The sequence below is a fragment of the Lactuca sativa genome, chromosome 5 (genome assembly GCF_002870075.4).
Source record: "Lactuca sativa cultivar Salinas chromosome 5, Lsat_Salinas_v11, whole genome shotgun sequence".
In the NCBI taxonomy this organism is placed as follows: Eukaryota; Viridiplantae; Streptophyta; class Magnoliopsida; order Asterales; family Asteraceae; genus Lactuca; species Lactuca sativa.
The window spans coordinates 304,749,457-304,769,274 of NC_056627.2; the positions used below are offsets into that span (position 1 = coordinate 304,749,457).

A 19,818-nucleotide genomic window follows, 5' to 3' on the forward strand; every position below is an offset into this window, starting at 1 on the left:
ATAAAATCAAGAAGAAATTATAGTATTATACATCACCTGGATTAACTCTTGATGCAAAATATGAATTCGATTTTGTAGAATGATCCATTTGTTGTAAAACTAAGCTTCGATTTCATTTGATTCAGGAATGTTGATGCTCGAGAACTTGATCCAGTTTTAAAATCAAAATAACAATGTTGAAACTCCGAATCAGAACAAAGTAGAAGATGTTGATGATCGAGATTGAATCAGACGAATTTTGGTGTTCGTATCGAGGTCACTTAGGGTTTTGCATATCAGAATGAAGAAGATTGAAGAGGATATAAAAAGTTTTTACGACCTGAATGAAATAGACAGTAAAATCCCCTTACTGACCCTCTGCACCATTATTCTAATCCTGAAGTTCCATTTAAAACAATAAAACTAGGATATAAACAAACAATTTATTATACGAGAATATTCTAACATTCTGACAATAATTAACAATATGAAAATTGTTTAATAAATAATTTACAATTAGAGAATTTTATTTTATTTTCACATTTAATTTTACACAAATCTAATATGATCCAGACATTATTAACAATACACAAAGTAGAATCTATGAGATAAAATAACAAAAAAACATAACTGTCCACATGGTACTTTCCCCAAATAAAGTTTATATTCCTTTAATATTTATTGTAATATCTAGTATAATTCAAAGAAGAGATTTAATATTATATAATATACAAAAGATCAGATAACCTAATCACCTAATCAAACATTTATGTTAATAGACACCACTAACCTAAACCAATAATTTCATTAGCTTTCGATGTGTATCAAACACTAATCCTAGCTACAATAAACAATTTTAAAAATATTTAACCAAAACTACAATAAAGAAGTTCATTTCTAGTCCCAACTATAGTGAATTTGGATCAAACACTAACCATAACTATAATATAAATTTCAAAAAAAAAATTCATAAATTTGAATAAATAGAATAATAACTTCCTGAAGCCTATTACAAAAGATGATTTAGAATCTACATTATCTAGAATCCAAATCTGAATCAGATATTATTGAACTAAAACATAAAGAGATGAATCTGATTATGTCAAGATAGAATAACAATTTCTCAAAAAATATTATAGTTTCGACTTATCAAAGTAAGCAGTAACATCTGGTTAATCAATAAAATAACATCTGAAATCAAATTTATAAAGTAACACCTAACTTAACAAATCAGAATACCTAGAATATTAAGTTATCAAATACTATTTTACTTGTATTTTTACTGGATCATCTAACTAATCAAACAAAGTAACATCTTAATCAAATTAAGAAGTACGACTTATCAAATCAGAATACTCAGAATATCAAGTTATCAAACAATATTTCACTAATTTTTTACTAGATAATCCAATTACTAAAGCAAAATAACATCTAAAATCAATTTAGGAAGTAAGTTATGACTTATCAAATTATAATAAGTATAATATAGTTGCATCATGTTATAAATTCAATCAACAGTCCTCATTCCATTGCATCTCATTTTATAAATTCAATAAACGGTCCTCATTCCATATCATAAATTAATTCTAGTATATAAATTAGCTTTGACTTATCAAATTAGGAAGTAAAATTCTGATTAATTAATAAAATAACATCTTAAATCAAATAGGAAGTAACATCTGATTTATCAAATTAGAATACCTAGAATATCAAGACATTAAACACTATTTTACTAAATTCTTTTTTACAATATCATATAATTATTCCAACAAAGTAACATCTGAAACTAAATTAGAAATTAACATTTGACTTATAAAATCAGAATACCTAGAATATCAAGTTATCAAAAACTATTTTACTAAATGTTTTGCCAAATCATGTAGTTAATCAAACAAAATAACATATTTGGTTTTAGAAAAGCATGAAAGTTCAAGTCCCCAAAACACAAAACAATTAGGTTTTAACAAAAACATAAATTTGATATGAAGTTATAGCTGAAATACCTATAATATCTTGACATGGTTTGGTAATAATGTCCTCAAGACGATCTTATGGTGTAGATTTTTAATCACGTGTTGATGTAGCCATTTTCGATGATAGAAGCCTATGTATTCTATTTCAACATGAAATAATCAAACGAAAGATAGATTCCCACATAAAAAACATAACTCATTTGATCGGTTAATAAAAATAACATATATATGATTTAATCCTCAAAATAGATTAAAACAGTGAAGGAAAAGACACAAACTTAGCGAAATTAACTCTTTTTGAGAAACATTGAGTTGATTTGGAGAATGGCTAAAAATGTGGATACGATCTAGGGTTTTGATTTGACCGACTAGGGTTTTCCAAATTAGAATATGTAGAACAAGAATTATTCAGCAGGTTAATTACACAATCTGAACTCTAAAGGTTTGAATTAATACCTGTTTTGCGAAGTGAAGTAGTGTATAATCATAATATGCTTCTGTAGAATGAGGCATTTCCCTGATTGTTTCAATGTGTTTATCATGGTGAAGTGCAAACCATATTAAAATCAAAAACAAATTGTTGAATTTAGAAAGAGATGAAAGATTTATGAATCAGTTTCTAGGGTTTTGAATGCACAAATCTAGATCGAGATTAAATTTGAGTTCTTCTGTGAAGAGGGTTTTTTGGAGGAAGCAATATGTAACATGAAGAGATATTGAATGACGGTGGATTATTTTGACGGATAAAAGGTATATTGTCAAAACTACCCCTTCGTGTCATTCCTCTAATCCTGAAGTTTGATCAAATTGCAAAACTGCCACCGCCTCTATTGTTTTAATTTGAGTTAATTCTACCCATAGATTATTATATATTAGTGGTTTAGATTTTGTCCCCACGTCTCACAAAATATCATTGCTCACATGAACTCAACCCTATATATATATATATATATATATATATATATATATATATATATATATATATATATATATATGGAAAAGTTCAATAGAGAACCATAATTATTGGTTCTTCAAGGAACCAAATCTTTTTTTCAATTTCTAGAGCTTATTTTTTATTGAAAAAAAAATCTAAAAATATCTAAATTCATATATTAACATTGTGAATGTGAAAAATATTTTTCGGATTCACCATCTGAATCCGGATTCACATTGTGAATTTGACGTAAAAAAAATCGAATTTGATATCATTGGAAAAGGGATAAAAAGTTATGAATTTTTGTATTTTTTTTTTTTTTTTTGATAAAAAATAATTTCTAAAAGTTGAAAAAAAAGATTGGTTCCTTGGTTAATTATGGTTCTCTATTGAACCTCATCCTCTATATATATATATATATATATATATATATATATATATATATATATATATATATATATATATATATATATCGTGGTGACAGTTGTCGCTAAAGTCCATCACTAATATTTCAATGGCCGCCGCTAATGCCCTCAGTCACCACTAATGTTGCTTTGCCATTAATGGCATGTGTTGTCACTAATGTTTCTTCGCCACTAATGGAATGCGTTGTCACTAATGCATCGTCGCCACTAATGACATCCGTCCGCACTAATTGTAATCTTCTCTCTTTTTTTTAGTTTTTTTGAAATTGTTCCTTCCAATTGCAGAAAAAACGTTATAAAAATATAAAAACTGCTACGAAATATTAATTGCAGAAAAATAGATCGAAACATTAAAATTTAATAATACGGCATCCCATAATATTAATCCAAACATCAAGTGAAAGATATATTATAATTCTAACAAAACATTAACAACGACGGTTGTCGTAGTTATTGACGTTGTCACTCATTTACAGTCGTTGGATTAAGGACCATATCGACGAATAGGGATTAAGCCCAGGTTTTGACTCGAACCGGGGTCCATAACGTTTAGTGGCGACAACTATCTTTAACGGAGATATCTAATATGAATGTCGGATGTCGCCACTAAAGGTGGCTTTAACCGCTAAAAGCGTCGCTACTAAAGCCCATTATTCTTGTAGTGCGAAAAAAAAAATTGAAGGTAATTTGGTAAATATTGATGTAGAATGTTTAAAGGACTCCTTGACATTGTTTATCTATTAACTTAAAAGAAAAAATAAACCTAAAATCCAAAAACCTAAAAAAAAAGGTTATTTGTATATCTTAATTTAAGAAGTCATGACATTTCATCCATTATATAAGTTTTCTTTAATGAGTGCTTAATCTAAAGTTAAAATTGTAGAATTTTTGGAAACCAAAATCTTATTTTGAAAATGGTCTTGAGCCAATCATTAGGATTTACTTTTTTTCTTTAATTTTATTTATTTATTTATTTTTAGTAACGGTGAATTTTATAAAAAGCAAGCGCCTGCCAAAGAGAAAAAAGACAGAGGAAACAAAAACAAGGGAAATCACAAAATATCAAATGGACAACAAGTCCAATCGGTCCAAATACAACCCCCAAAATCACCCTATATTTAACCCAATAGAAAATAGTATTGATTATAATATCCATAGTATTAGAGGGGGAGATGAGCATGTTATGGAATAGTTTGTCATTCCTTGATTTCCAGATGCTCTAAAAAACACACTAAAAAATTGTCAAGAGGACTGATTTCTTCTTTAGACACTGACCCAGTTTGCTACAAAGTTGATGACATCTTTTATCCGGTTGAACTCCTGATAAGGAATATTACACCAATTGAAAATCCAAAGCAAAACTTCACGAAATTAAGGGAAACCAAAGAGAATATGCTCGCTCGAATCAGAACCATCGGAACAAAGATGATACGAGGTTAATGGAATACTTACACCTCTATGAAGGAGGGCAACGACAGTGGGAATTCGGTCAATGAAAGCTCTCCAAATGAAGCAAGAAACTTTATGAGGGACAAGATTAAACCAAACAAACAGATTCACCAACTCGTGAATGATTTTCGAATCAATGAGACTCCTAAGATTACTCACATAGAAGCTACCATTGCAAGAAAGCTTGAAAGACCAAGAATCCTCAGCGTCAGAAAGGTAGAACCGGATTGCACCCGGTCCAGAACCCAATAATTTTAATCCAAGCAATCCTTTCAAAACGAGCAATATTTTTTCCGTCGAGTTCCAGCCAATTGAACCACTCTGACCAAAGATTTTTGTTTATCCTGAACACCTCAATGGCCCTCCGCGAAAAGACTTTCATGGCAACCAACATACCACCATAATATTTGATATCAAAAATATCATATCCCTCTATAGTTTATCCAAGGGAAAGTTACAAAGAGTATTAAAGTCCTCACCTCACCAATGGCCACCGCGTTGCTTAACCAGGTCGAGTTTTGGTCAATGGTTTTCAGTGGAATTTTGACAGGGGGATGGAGATGACTTACCTTCGTCATTGCTAACACAGACTCTCTTACGGTCTGACAAAAAAAATGATAAAAAAGACATTTTGACTAAGGGAACAACCGTTAAATTGCCAAAATATTCATGTACTTATTTTAATATTGCTAACAAAACCATGTTTACTCTTTATGTTCTTTAATTCGATCACCAAATGAAGTATACCTCGATGAAAGCAACATATTAAAATATGATTGAGAAACGGGTCAATATGAACACCCAGCATTAAGCTACAGACAATAATATGTGCTCTATCCCTTAAAATCCATTGTTCAATATAACATATGAATATACATATGATCTGGTCATTTAGCATGTGTTATAAGGTGAATGACGTAATTGAAAACATATTTAATATTAATTCACACATCATGGTACATAAAATAAAACATTGATTACATTCACTTTCCGGGAACAAAGTTTGTGGCATAAGACCAGGCGTTGTTGGCAACGGGATCAGCAAGGTGGTCAGCGAGGTTCTCCAGTGGTCCCTTCCCTGTGACAATAGCTTGAACAAAGAAGCCAAACATGGAGAACATGGCGAGTCTTCCATTCTTGAGCTCCTTTACTTTCAACTCAGCAAAAGCCTCTGGATCATCAGCAAGCCCTAATGGGTCGAAGCTACCACCAGGGTAAAGTGGGTCAACAACCTCTCCCAAGGGTCCACCGGCGATTCTGTAACCCTCAACCGCACCCATCAAGATGACTTGGGTGGCCCAGATGGCCAAGATGCTTTGGGCATGGATCAAACTAGGGTTTCCCAAGTAATCAAGCCCACCTTCGCTGAAGATCTGGGATCCAGCCTTGAACCATACAGCCTCACCGAACTTCACACCATTACGAGCCAAGAGCTCAGGGAAGACGCACCCAAGAGCTCCAAGCATCGCCCATCTGCTGTGGATCACCTCAAGCTCACGGTTCTTTGCAAATGTCTCTGGATCTGCTGAAAGCCCGGCGGTGTCCCAGCCGTAGTCACCGGGGAACTCACCGGTCAGGTATGATGGGGCCTCGCCGGAGAATGGGCCTAGGTACTTCACCCTGTCAGGACCGTACCATGGGCTTCCTGATGGTGCAACCTTCTTCGCAGCGGCAGTCTTCCTCATTGAAACTCGTCCATTTCCGAAAACCTCTGAACCTGATGGAACCGTTTTCACCGCTTGTCCGGCGAAAGCAGATGAGAGAGCCATGCTGGAAGCAGCCATTGAATATCTTCTCAAATTATATATTGAATAAATATTGGAGGCTAGCTGACTGCTTGAGTCTGATGAGCTCTTCGCAAGTGCTATAAATAGGATTGTGGATTATCTAATTTCTTTATCTTCCGGGTCTTTAGCTTTCTTTTAATTGGAGCATGATAATGTAAGATGGATAAGAAGAGCATCTATCCAGACCACCAATCAAAGAACGACAGATGTACCTTTAAGTATTTCCAAGATTTCCAATCGCAAAAATCTAAAAAATGCGTGTTGAACTGATGTCCCTCAAGCTAAACATTACTCGGTGTTTGTGTCAAAGTAACTAAATAGAAGGGTGGTGCTAAAATAAACTCCTGTGTATTTTTTACTGCTACCACAAGAATAATGGGCATTAGCGGCGACGTTTTACCGACGACTGTCACCTTTAGCGGCGATACATAACTTTCGCGTTATGTGTCGCCGCTAAAGGTGGCTGTCGCTGCTAAAAGCGTCGACGCTAATGCCTATCGACCCGATCCGCATCGAAATATGAGGTGAAACTTTAGTCGTTGATTTTGTCCCTAATCCAAGCACTGAAAATCGATAACGTACACACCAATAGTGGCGGCGGTGTCGCCGCTAATACTCGAAAATTTTGACCGCCAAAGTTTCACCCTAAAGTTGTCGCCGACAATACTCAAAACTTTTGACCATCAAAATTTCCCCCCAAAGGTGTCGCCGCTAATACTTTATATGTCGCCGCTAATACTCTACTTGTCGCCGCTAAAAGTCGTTGCCGCTAATTCCCTTCGCAGATATAACCCCATTCAGCTCTTTCTTCCCTCTTCTATGAACTCATTTCTCAGCTCCTTCTTCCCTCTTCTATGAACTCATTTCTCTTTGTCACCGTGACGCTTCTCTACCAGATTACACACCGCCACATGTTCTATATATGTTTATTTTAAATTTTGTATGTAGAATGTGTATTTTGTATATGTTTATGAATTTATATGTATATTATGTATGTATTTGTGTATTAGTATCCATATATATATATATATATATATATATATATGTGTGTGTGTGTGTGTGTGTGTTTTTATATGTGTATTATGGATGTATTTGTGTATTAGTATGTGTATCATGTATGTATATGTGTTTTTGTATGTGTATTATGTATGTATTTGTGTATGTATGGATGTGTTTTTGGTTATATGTTTTTATAAAAAATTTATATTTTTATAACAATTTTTATAATTTTATAAAGTTTGTTTTGTATATGGAAGAAGGTTTTAAAAAAAAATAAAAAATGAGAAAACTACAATTAGCGGCGACACTTTTAGTGGCGACGGAAAGTATTAGTGGCGACAAGGTATTAGCGGCGACAACCACCTTTAGCTGCGACAAATGGGGTATTAGCAACGAACCAATAGCGACGACCCTTTAGCAGCGACGGGTCGCTGCTAAAGGTATTAGCGGCGACAACCAGGACCTTTAGCGGCGACAACCATGACTTTTAGCGGTGATGCCTGTCGCCACTAATGGTCATTATTCTTGTAGAGAATAATTAAAGTATCACATTTCTTATATTTTTTATAAAAGCTTGAGCGTTTGGTTATATCCGCTTATGCGCGTAAAAGAAATATTATTAATCATTAAACTATTAAAGATGCATAATTAACATTAGATGTGTTTGAAGTAGTAAACTCCACTGATTATGCCACAAAAGTGTCAGCTTTGAAGCTTAATACGTCATTATTTGTGGCTGATTAGAAATAACTTTATAAAATAAAGTTATAGTCCATAAAACGTCAAGTACATATGAAAAAGAATCATACAAAATGGATGTGTAACAAATGAAATATGGTTGTTTGAAGTTGATTAATCAAACACATGAAAATGCTCAAACATTCAGACATCCATGCTTACAGCTAAATAACTCCAAATCCAGAAACATTCATATGAAACAATTAATATGTAACTTGTAGTACTCCTAACAGGATTTTCGATATAATGTTTGTCCAAATTGAAGTTCATATGATCGAGTTATGAGGCTAGAAAGATAGAGACAAATTAAAAGAAATTGTTGAAAATTTTTCCTTAGGCATGAAAGGAAGGACATTTTTGGAACTTTATCAAATTCGAACAAGTGTAAAATAAAATAAGACTTCAATTGTTTTTGTGGGCACGATAAGATGAAAAGAAAAAGAGAATCTAATGTATGTGAATGTGTTTTATTAGATGCAAATTAAAAGAAAAGAACACATATAAGAGTGTATGTGTGCAATCATATTTCCTTGATTCTACTTCTCTAAGTTTAAATGCTATAATTATTCCACTATTTGAAAAGGTTCTTAGTGCAATTGATGTAGGTCAAATTGGCCATTCGGTGCACCCAAAAGCATGTGTTGAAGTAAGTATATTGTATACATAATCTAAGCTTGTTACAAGTTTATGACAAAAGACACTTATGTCCTTTTGAGTAATGTTCAAGTTCAATCCAATGCCAAAGACCAGTTCACCACACGCATACCCAGAACCACCACTAAAAACTAGTTGGCCCCATGATATTTGCATATTTATTCATATATTTTGTGCATTATATTAATGTTTTTAGCTACAATTATGTTTATTTTAGGACAAAAGGTACTCAATATTTTTAAAATCTATTTTGTAGAAGCAAAGACATGGTCGGGACTAAAATGAAGCAAAATGCGGACCTGGAAGAAGGAAATATTAGACCAAGTCAACCAAAGTCAAAAGAACTCAAGATTTTTGAAGCCCGCAACGTGGAGATCTATGGCCACACTATGGTAAATCGAAGATTCACGATCAGATAAGCAAAATTGGGGAACACGCGTGATTTAAGATTGCCACACCGTAGAGCATATCTGCCACGACATGGGAGCCAGTTTTTGGAAACTATAAATACTTTGGTTCTACCTTCAACCCTAACTTATGCTTCAAGTTATTTTCGAATTTTAGAGACCAAAGACGTCTTGGAAGAATGAGAGAGACCTAATTTCAATTGAAGTTTAGTTTTGAAGAGACTTTAAGGCAACATAACTTCTAAACCTTTGTTTACCTCGTTTTTCATTAAGTGTTTCAATGTGAACTTCGTTTTTGAATGTTTGTTTCCAGTAGTAATGGGCTAAAAACCCTAAATTCTGTTTAGAGAGAGGATAGTTGTGACTATGTGTAGATTGATTGGATCTTGGGTTGTTGCTAGTTTCTCATTTGTTATGATAGCTTGTTAAAGACCCTTTTGTGTTAATGATAACTACTTTTTTTATTATTGTTGAGTTTTACTGAAATTAGATGATCATTCTGTTTTGGTAGGCTTGTATCTTATGAATCTATGGTCATCAAAGTTATAAGACTTGTGTTTTGATCATAAACCTAGGGTTAAATAGAAAAATAGGTAAATTAATTTGGAAGCTAATATGTGATGATCATTCATGTATTGAATTGATGTTATAATCCATTAATATCAGTCATTAGTTCAAGTCTAGCATAATTCGAACTTAATACTAGTATACTTGTTTGTTTGTTCACATGATCAATGAATGAATGAAATTATTTTACTAAAGGATTAGTCTTTTGATCATAAATTTCTAATCATCTTAGGAATCGGTAAGCAACAACAACTTGATCCATTTCACTTTCCAAGAAATCAACCATAGGAGTAGTGTGAATCGTATCTAATTAAACGAAAGTCTCTTTAATATCTTGCTTTAAAACTTAATTATATTGCTTTTTGTTAGTTTAATTGTTTCTGGTGATAATTGCTTTTAAGTAATCTGGACTTGCAAAAACAGAAAAAACCCAGTATTATTTTCTTTTCAATTAGTTAACTTTTAGTAGATAATTTAGCTATTAATGATTCTCGTTCCCATTATGTTCGATATGCTATTTTCTTATTATACTATTGTTCAATTAGGTACACTGCCTATCGCATTTATTTGGATTTGATTGTTTGGTTTATAAATTAAAAAGTAGTATATAAATTGCGTATCAAGTTTTTAGCGTCGTTGTCAGGGAACAGTTTCATTATTAGTAATTTTATTCTGCTATTTTTTTATTGATTCTTTGTGTGGAATTTATTTCATTTAAATTTAATTTACTGTTTTGTTTTTCGAATTTTAATATTTATGTTTTTCAGTTAGCCACACCGTGGCCACTATCGGCGATGTCGTGGCCACTATGCGGACAATTTTTCGTTTATTTATTTTTATTCGTTTTACTCATTTATTTTTGTTTTGTTTTAGTAATTTATGACTCAAGGATCAAGATTTTCAATAGTTCTACCGGTTGAAGACCGAAAATCTGCGTTCCACAAAAAGAAAGACAAAAAGGACGGCAAATAGAGTAGCACACTTCAAACCGACAAATTCAAAAGTTTTGAAAAGACTCCCAACAAGAAGGTAATTCGGTACGAGCTAGAAACATAAATTTAAGACGATTCAGAAAACGACATTAAAAGCGAGGTAGAAAAGATGGCGGGTGTCACATGAATGGCTATGGAGGAGTAAAAGAAAAGGGTGTACAATGACAATGTACCAAGTCTTGCTTCATTAGAAATCCCAACTGCAACCAACTTTGAGCTCAAGAGACACATTCTCACGATGCTCAAAAACATTCTATTTTCTGGGAAAGACCATGAAGATGCGTTTAGGCACATCAATGAAGTAATATGGACTTGAAAAAACATAGAAAACCCCCGTATTATTTATTTTTCAATTAGTTAACTTTTAGTAGATAATTTAGCTATTAATCATTCTCGTCCCCATGTGTACAATGTGACAACCCGAAATTTCTATCTTATAAAGCCATTCAATTCAATCACAAGTCAGGCTTGTTTCTGTTACCTTTTAGCCCTGGTAAGGGTCTGTTTGAGAGTTTCTAAGCCTAGTGTAATGTATGAATGGAGGCTAAGTTGAGTTAGCTTGTTATTGGGAGGATTAATCCGAACCAAAAAACCACTCACTAGGTGTTCACGGCCGCAAAATAGGTTCACGGCCGTGAACCACCTCCTATATATAAGAGTGACCCCTTTTTCTCCTCACTTCTCCTCCTCCCAACTGTGAACACCTCCATTCTCTCTCAAGAAGCTTCGACCGTGAACCCTCCAAAGCTCCAAAAACGTAAGTGTTTCAACCTTAAACTTGTTATACTTAAAAGATTACCAAATCCTATCCTTGATTCTTTGTGATTCATCACCACCTTCATGAACTTGAAGGGATCACGGCCATGAACCCTTCATAAGGACCGTGAACCCTTCATAGGTTCATTGGTCGTGAACACTCCTTGGCCATGAACACATCCTTGTGTGACCTTTAGAACAATCATATGTGATTGCAACACTTCATTCCAAGTGTTTCCTACTCCCTAAGGTGGTTCCCTAACATGATTAGTTGTTATATACACTAATTATATACATATATGTGTCATTATATGCTTAATAGGATCCATGGTGCTCGAGACATCACTTGACACTTAGCATCCTATATCGATCTTACATTCAAATCACTCACAATCAAGTGATTTCAAACCCTAACTTATCTTTTAATGATTTTAAATGCTTTTAGGTGGGGGGGGGGGGGGGGGGATACAAGTAGAAAACATTATAGTTATCAAGCCATCTATAACCATTCAAATGGTTAAAACTCTTTTACATGCCAAAATCTTTTAAACTTATATATTGTCAAAATCATGTCTATATAGATATAGTTATATAAATAAGTTTGAAAGGGCTTAGGACTGATAACTCACTTTATTTCATGTTCCTTGTTTGGTTGTGGACTTAGGGTATCGGTTGTTTGTCCGAGTGTCGTATGAATCTTAGTTATATATTATGTATATGTTTATAGATATAAAAGTTCTTACATCATTTCAATACCTTTGGGTAGCAAAGGTGTACAAATATACTCAGTCATTCAAACAACATTACTAGTAAACTATAAAAGGTATAGTTTAGAGAATTACTACTCACTATTTCTAGAACAATGAAACATACAAGAGTAGTTCATACATGAGTCAGTTCAAACATACTATAACGAGAAACAGAAAGAACATACTATAATGAGAAACAGGGAGGAACATACTATACACTAGAACAAAGAGAACATACTATATACTAGAACAGAGAGAACATACTATACAAATACAAGAATACTATAACATTAATGTGAGCCACTACTTCATGGCACGACAATATACTGTTGTGTCACGTTTTATAACCAGTCTCATGGAGGGAGAGCTTGAGTTTGTGTATAGATCTATACTGGATTGACCATCCTACACCTTGATGCTAGCTATAGTGGGACCTGCAGGTCTACGGGTGACGAATGTCATATCATTTCGACGTCTTTGATCGTTGTGTTTTACTAGTCAATCAAGTATGGTTATAAGCTCATCACATTTTACCTTAATTTAACAATTGGTTTAAGGTAGTTAGTACAATGGTAGTTACTATATACAATACTACAGTACATCTTTATTTTCTCATTGCATTCACATTGTGATATTCTCACATAAACAGTAATGTAAACTATATTTTGGTAATGTTAGTCATACTTGGGAAAAATACTCACTTTTTCAAAAGAGCAAACATTCAAAACAGTCGGCTCTTGGTAGAAGACTACATTTCATAATAAAATAGATAATATAGGATTTTCTAGGAGATATAACATTTACATCAAACATTTTCACAAACATTTACAAACACTTTCATTCAAATTTATACAAACAATGACACTAAAATACTTATGAACTCACTAGCTTAAATGTTGATCTACACTTTCAAAATAACGTGTATTCTTAAATCACCAGTAATAGACAAGTACACTAGAGCAGATTTTGAGAAGACGGAGCACATTCGAGACTCGTCTTTTATTTTGATTCATATTTTGGTGTCTTACAAACTATACACAGAACACACTTGTATTGAATTATACTATTAATGCAATGGATGATGTTGTTGCTTGTTTACTATTATGCATTGATATGATACTGTACATGACATCCTCTGCCCCCGAACGTTTCCGCCGTTCCGGTTTAGGGTATGACAGATTGGTATCCGAGCTTTGTTTATAGTGAATTAAGTATATCAACCCATAAAAAATATACAACTATAAACACATCGGGATTAAAATACTCTGACCAAGAGTTTATACTTTTAAATAATAAAATATTTAACCAAAGTATACATACCTGCATTCATACTAAAATTAGTGTCATATTAGGACAGAAGAAAAGTATTGCAGTTGTTGGACAGCACGAGTAGGCTTGGGAACATATAATCAGATCTGGGAGTGATATAGCTTAATCAACTATATCTTTCCGATAAGTGATTAGCATGTGCCCAGGAATGGTTGTCCCGTCAACAAGAGTTTATTCACTTTAGGCTATAAAGAGTGGAGCTCGCTAAGGGAAATGCTAAGAGGTGTTATGAGTGTTACACACCACCTCTTAATAAGTGTTAAGCAGATTGCTAAGAATGAGGTGCTAACTTGGTAGCGAGAGGAGAGAGGATAGTGAAAACGAAAATGAGTGTTTTGATTGGCTGATGCTATTTATTTTATTTCTTATTTTTTTCTCCTAAAATCAAACATATTAAATTGACATGTTATCTTTCCTTGCATTTTTGTGCTAGACATGCTAAGATTACACGACATAAAAAAAATCCTAGGTAACAACATATTAAAAGTGTGACCATTTCTTCTAGTCTTATAAATGAATCATGTACTTGTTTTCTCGTTATCTACGACATCATTTGTTTTCTTTATGTTCTTTCAATCACAAATTTAAGTATAAATTAACGAAAGCCACAGATTTTTTATTCGGAAATGATTCGATAATATGAATATCAAGCATTAGACTAAGCTAAAACATTTTCTCAATCCCATAAAATAAATCCATTTTACAATATAACATGGGATCTGATTTAGCATGTGTTATAAGGTGAATGATGTGACTAATTAAAAACATATTTAATATTAATTCACACATCATGGTACATAAAATAAAACATTGATTACATTCACTTTCCGGGAACAAAGTTTGTGGCATAAGACCAGGCGTTGTTGGCAACGGGATCAGCAAGGTGGTCAGCGAGGTTCTCCAGTGGTCCCTTCCCTGTGACAATAGCTTGAACAAAGAAGCCAAACATGGAGAACATGGCGAGTCTTCCATTCTTGAGCTCCTTTACTTTCAACTCAGCAAAAGCCTCTGGATCATCAGCAAGCCCTAATGGGTCGAAGCTACCACCAGGGTAAAGTGGGTCAACAACCTCTCCCAAGGGTCCACCGGCGATTCTGTAACCCTCAACCGCACCCATCAAGATGACTTGGGTGGCCCAGATGGCCAAGATGCTTTGGGCATGGATCAAACTAGGGTTTCCCAAGTAATCAAGCCCACCTTCGCTGAAGATCTGGGATCCAGCCTTGAACCATACAGCCTCACCGAACTTCACACCATTACGAGCCAAGAGCTCAGGGAAGACGCACCCAAGAGCTCCAAGCATCGCCCATCTGCTGTGGATCACCTCAAGCTCACGGTTCTTTGCAAATGTCTCTGGATCTGCTGAAAGCCCGGCGGTGTCCCAGCCGTAGTCACCGGGGAACTCACCGGTCAGGTATGATGGGGCCTCGCCGGAGAATGGGCCTAGGTACTTCACCCTGTCAGGACCGTACCATGGGCTTCCTGATGGTGCAACCTTCTTGGCAGCTGCCGTCTTCCTCATTGAAACTCGTCCATTTCCGAAAACCTCTGAACCTGATGGAACTGTTTTCACCGCTTGTCCGGCGAAAGCAGATGAGAGAGCCATGCTGGAAGCAGCCATTGAATATCTTCTCAAATTATATATTGAATGTTGGAGGCTAGCTGACTGCTTGAGTCTGATGAGCTCTTCGCAAGTGCTATAAATAGGCCATTTGTCAATTATCTAATTTGTATGGTGTTTATCTTCGGGATCTTTTGCTTTTGTTTTGATTGGATGATGATATCTTTGATGGCTAAGACCAGCATCTATCCAGACCACCAACCAAAGAACGACACGTGTATCTTTAATTAAGTAGTTCCAAGATTCCTTATCCCAAAAATCTAAAACAAAGTTACGTTCTCTAATAACTTAAAAGGGTAATATATTTTTTCATTCTTACACATTTAGTCATTGAGTTTTTTTTGTCTACATTTACTCCTATTAAATTATTTTTCCAGGCTAACCTGGATTAACCGGTCATAAGGATTGAATGTGTACAGTTTAACAAGTTGAAGGGGTAAACGTGGACGAAAAAAACTCAGTGACCAAATGTGTACAAATCGAAAAATATATTACCCTTTTAAGTCATTATCCCTTACATTAATGTATCTTATGACTTTGTTATTAATGTGTTATGAGCAGCTTATAAGTGTTGACAAGTGTATTCAACATGTCATATAATATGACGAAAACGTACTTTGCAGAATACATTACCATGTTAGTCACATTTTGGTCCCCTTTGAACACATTATCAAGAAAATATGTTAAATATGTCACATAATACGACCACAATGGTAATGTATTTTGTGAACTACATTAAAATTTTAGTCCTAATTAGGCCACATTATCAAGTGTCATAAATGTTATGCAAGTGAAATGAGAAGGTCACATTACCTACTTTTATATGTTTTTGGGAAATTTCATGCCAAATTGCTCATGGTAGCAATTCTCTTAATAAAATCAGTTCTTTTTTTTTCTTTTAAGTATTGCCTTGAGAAGTTTAAAAATATACAATAAAAAACTAGGGAAAGAATATATATATATATATATATATATATATATATATATATATATATATATATATATATATATATATATATATATATATATATATATATATATATATATATATATATATATATGACAATATTTTATATGTAAGATTCTAGAGGGTTAGAGTGTAAATATGTCTATTATATATATTCCTATGTAATCACGTTAATATACAATAATACAATTCAATCTTTTACAAAGTCTATTTTGGTATCAGAGCCGGCTAACCCTAATACGGCTTCCCTACGTCGATCTTTTTTCCCTCTTCTTTTCCTTTCTTGTCTTTCAACATCAGGCTGTAAAATAAAAAACATGGCATCGCTCACAGCTTTCTCCTCTTTTGAGAAGACCACCCAAAACTCTCACAAGTTTGGGTTTACTTTATCCCCAAGCAACTATGGCTACTAGAAGATGATGATACAGCCCTTCCTGGTCACGAACAACCTCTTTGGCTATGTTGATGGCTTAATTCCGTGTCCTCCGATCACTATCATATCATCCACTTCTTCTGGTAAGCAAGCTGCTGCTGTGGTTTCATCATCGACACCCAACCCTAATTATCCAATTTGGGTTTCCAATGATGCTCATGTTCGAATGTTAATCCTATCCACCATATCTGAAGCATCTTTTCAACATGTTCATGGTACTACATCTCGTGATCTTTGGTTGTCTCTTGAGCGTGCATATGCTCCTCACACTTCTTCACGTGAATACACTCTCAAAACTCAGCTTTTGAAGATTGCCATGAAGGCTGATGAGTCCTCCTCGGCTTACCTTACTCGAGCACAAGAATACTCGGATGCACTAGCCAATATTGGCGAACCGATAAAAGAAAAAGACCTAGTAATGCTTGTTATATCCGGCTTGAAGGAAGAATACAATGGGCTAAAATCTACCTTGCTGGCTAGGCAATTCCCGACTGCCTTTGTTGAACTCCATGGTCTTCTATCAGACCATGATTACATGGTCAAGAAGACATTCACAGAAGTGTCACCGGCCCAAGCCTTCACGACCGTTACCCTCTCTCGCCAACCTACTCCCTCTGCTGCCAGACAGTCCATGACACAAACCGAGACACTCCGGGTTGTTCAACAGCTTGCACAACAGTTGGGTCTACAACTTCAACCAATAAACCCACAACCTGCACAAGCTTATTACACCAATCGATCGGGAAACAACTGAGACCGAAACAATCGGTCAACAAACAACCGCAATCGGGGCAGCTTCAACAACCGTCAACATGGAGGAGGTAATCGAAATCAATTTAGTTGGGCATCAAATCAAAACACTGTTTATGATACTTGTAACAGGTGCGGTATTGGTCATGTCCCGTTCCAATGTCCAAATCGTGACCCAACCACCATTCGAGCGAGACAACAACCATCTGCAAATTTTATAGATTACTGCTCACAAACATCCACTACTTGGCTTCCGGATACCGGTTCAAGTAATCATGTCACTCCGGATCTCTCGAGCTTTGATCATTCGGAGGCATACCATAGTGATGACAATATTCATGTTGGCAACGGTAAAGGTTTATCCATTCTCCATATTGGCTCCTCACAGTTTCACTCTCCAAATAAAACCTTTTCCCTTAAATATATACTTCATGTCCCAAAAATTAAAAAAAAAAATAAAAAACCTTCTATCTGTTCAAAAGTTTTGTCATGATAACAATGTTTATTTTGAATTTCACTCTTCTTTTTTTTGCTGTGAAGGACGAGATTACTCACACTATCCTCCTCACGGGTCCAAGTAATGGTGGTCTCTATTCTTTCCACCTTCCGCAGATTCAACCTATTTCTAAAGTCGCCTTCTCTGTCACCCGTGCTTCCTCCACCACTTGGCATCAACGATTAGGGCATCCTCATCCACAATTGTTGAAGTCAATGATTTCTAGATACAATTTACCTTTACTAAATAAAAGTGATACTTCTAGTTGTGATTCTTGTTCTATTGGCAAATTCTCAAAACTTCATTTGTCATCTTCTACTTATAAAAGTACGCATATTTTGGATTCACTTTTCTGTGATGTTTGGGGACCCGCTCCCATTGCTTCCTATGATGGTCATCGTTACTTTCTATTGTGTGTTGATCACTTTTCTCGCTTTATGTGGTTTTTTCCTTTAAAATCCAAATCTGATGTCTATGACACTTTCAAAAAATTTCTTGTCACTGTCGAACGACAATTCCAAACCAAATTAAAATCCATTCAAACGGACTGGGGAGGTGAACTTCGGAATCTTGCTCATTTTTTCTCTTCCCTTGGTATTAATCATCGTCTCTCATGCCCTCACACGAGTGAGCAAAATGGACTCGTTGAGCGACGTCACCGTCATGTGGTCGAAATTGGTCTTACTTTACTTGCGCAATCTCGTGTTCCACAACATTTTTGGCATTTTGCTTTTGACATAGCCGTTTATCTCATTAATCATATGCCATCTCGGACAAATTCCAACATCTCACCTTTTGAACACGTGTTTAATCACAAACCAAATTTTTCCTTCCTTTGGGTGTTTGGTTGTCAATGTTATCCACATCTTCGTCCATACAACAAGCACAAAATGGATTTTCGATCCCTACCATGTGTTTTTCTTGGTTATAGCACTTCTCATTATGGTTATCGGTGCTACGATCCCCTTTCTGGTCGGATTTATTTAGCTCGACAAGTTTGTTTCCACGAACAATCCTTCCCATACAAAATTATTGCCCCTACCGACCCCATCTTACCCACTCCAAATCCCTATATATCATCTTATCCTACTCCCGATCCCGCCATATCAACAAATACACCACCACCTACAACACCTAACTCGGCACCACCTTTAGCTCCACCATCTCCAACCCAACCCCCTCTTCTATATACCTATCATAGAAGCCCCAATACACTTACCCCGTCTCATCCAGACATACCTTCTTCTACCCAAACCCTACCACGTTCTCGACCCTCCAACCTTCGCCCTAATCCTAAACCCACTAAACCTTATGATGCCACATCTTACCACACCGAGATCTCCTCTCCTGAAACCGAACCAGCCACCTTTACCGTTGCTAACAAACACCCCCAATGGCATCAGGCCATGGAAGAGGAATATTCGACTCTTTTACGAAATGGTACTTGGTCCTTAGTTCCTCATGTTCCAAATTCTGATGTTGTTAATGGGTCTACAAACTCAAACGGGACCAAACCGGGCTCATTAAGCATTATAAAGCGTGTCTGGTCACTAAAGGGTTTCGTCAGCAGCAGGGTATTGACTATCAACAAACTTTTAGTTCAGTTATCAAATCCACTACCATTCGGGTTGTTCTTTCCTTGGCGGTTGCACAAAAATGGCCCATGCGACAACTTGATGTGCAAAATGCTTTTTTACATGGAAATCTAACCGAGACGGACTATTTGCAACAACATCCAGGCTTTGTCGATCCCACATAGCCTAATCATGTTTGTCTTCTTCGTAAGCCCATGTATGGACTAAAGCAAGCCCCT

General features: G+C 35.1%; 2 protein-coding genes across 2 annotated transcripts; both read right to left on the bottom strand.

Annotated features, from left to right (window-relative positions):
- Positions 1-5,678: 5,678 nt before the first annotated feature.
- Positions 5,679-6,613, bottom strand: LOC111888054 (chlorophyll a-b binding protein of LHCII type 1). Its single transcript, XM_023884164.3, has one exon. The coding sequence runs from the start codon at positions 6,542-6,544 to the stop codon at positions 5,744-5,746; it is 801 nt and encodes a 266-aa protein (XP_023739932.1). The 5' UTR covers positions 6,545-6,613; the 3' UTR covers positions 5,679-5,743.
- Positions 6,614-14,489: 7,876 nt separating this feature from the next.
- On the bottom strand, positions 14,490-15,426 carry LOC111888053 (chlorophyll a-b binding protein of LHCII type 1-like). The gene has a single exon (XM_023884163.3). It carries the CDS (start codon positions 15,357-15,359, stop codon positions 14,559-14,561), a length of 801 nt encoding a protein of 266 aa, XP_023739931.1. The 5' UTR covers positions 15,360-15,426; the 3' UTR covers positions 14,490-14,558.
- Positions 15,427-19,818: the final 4,392 nt, after the last annotated feature.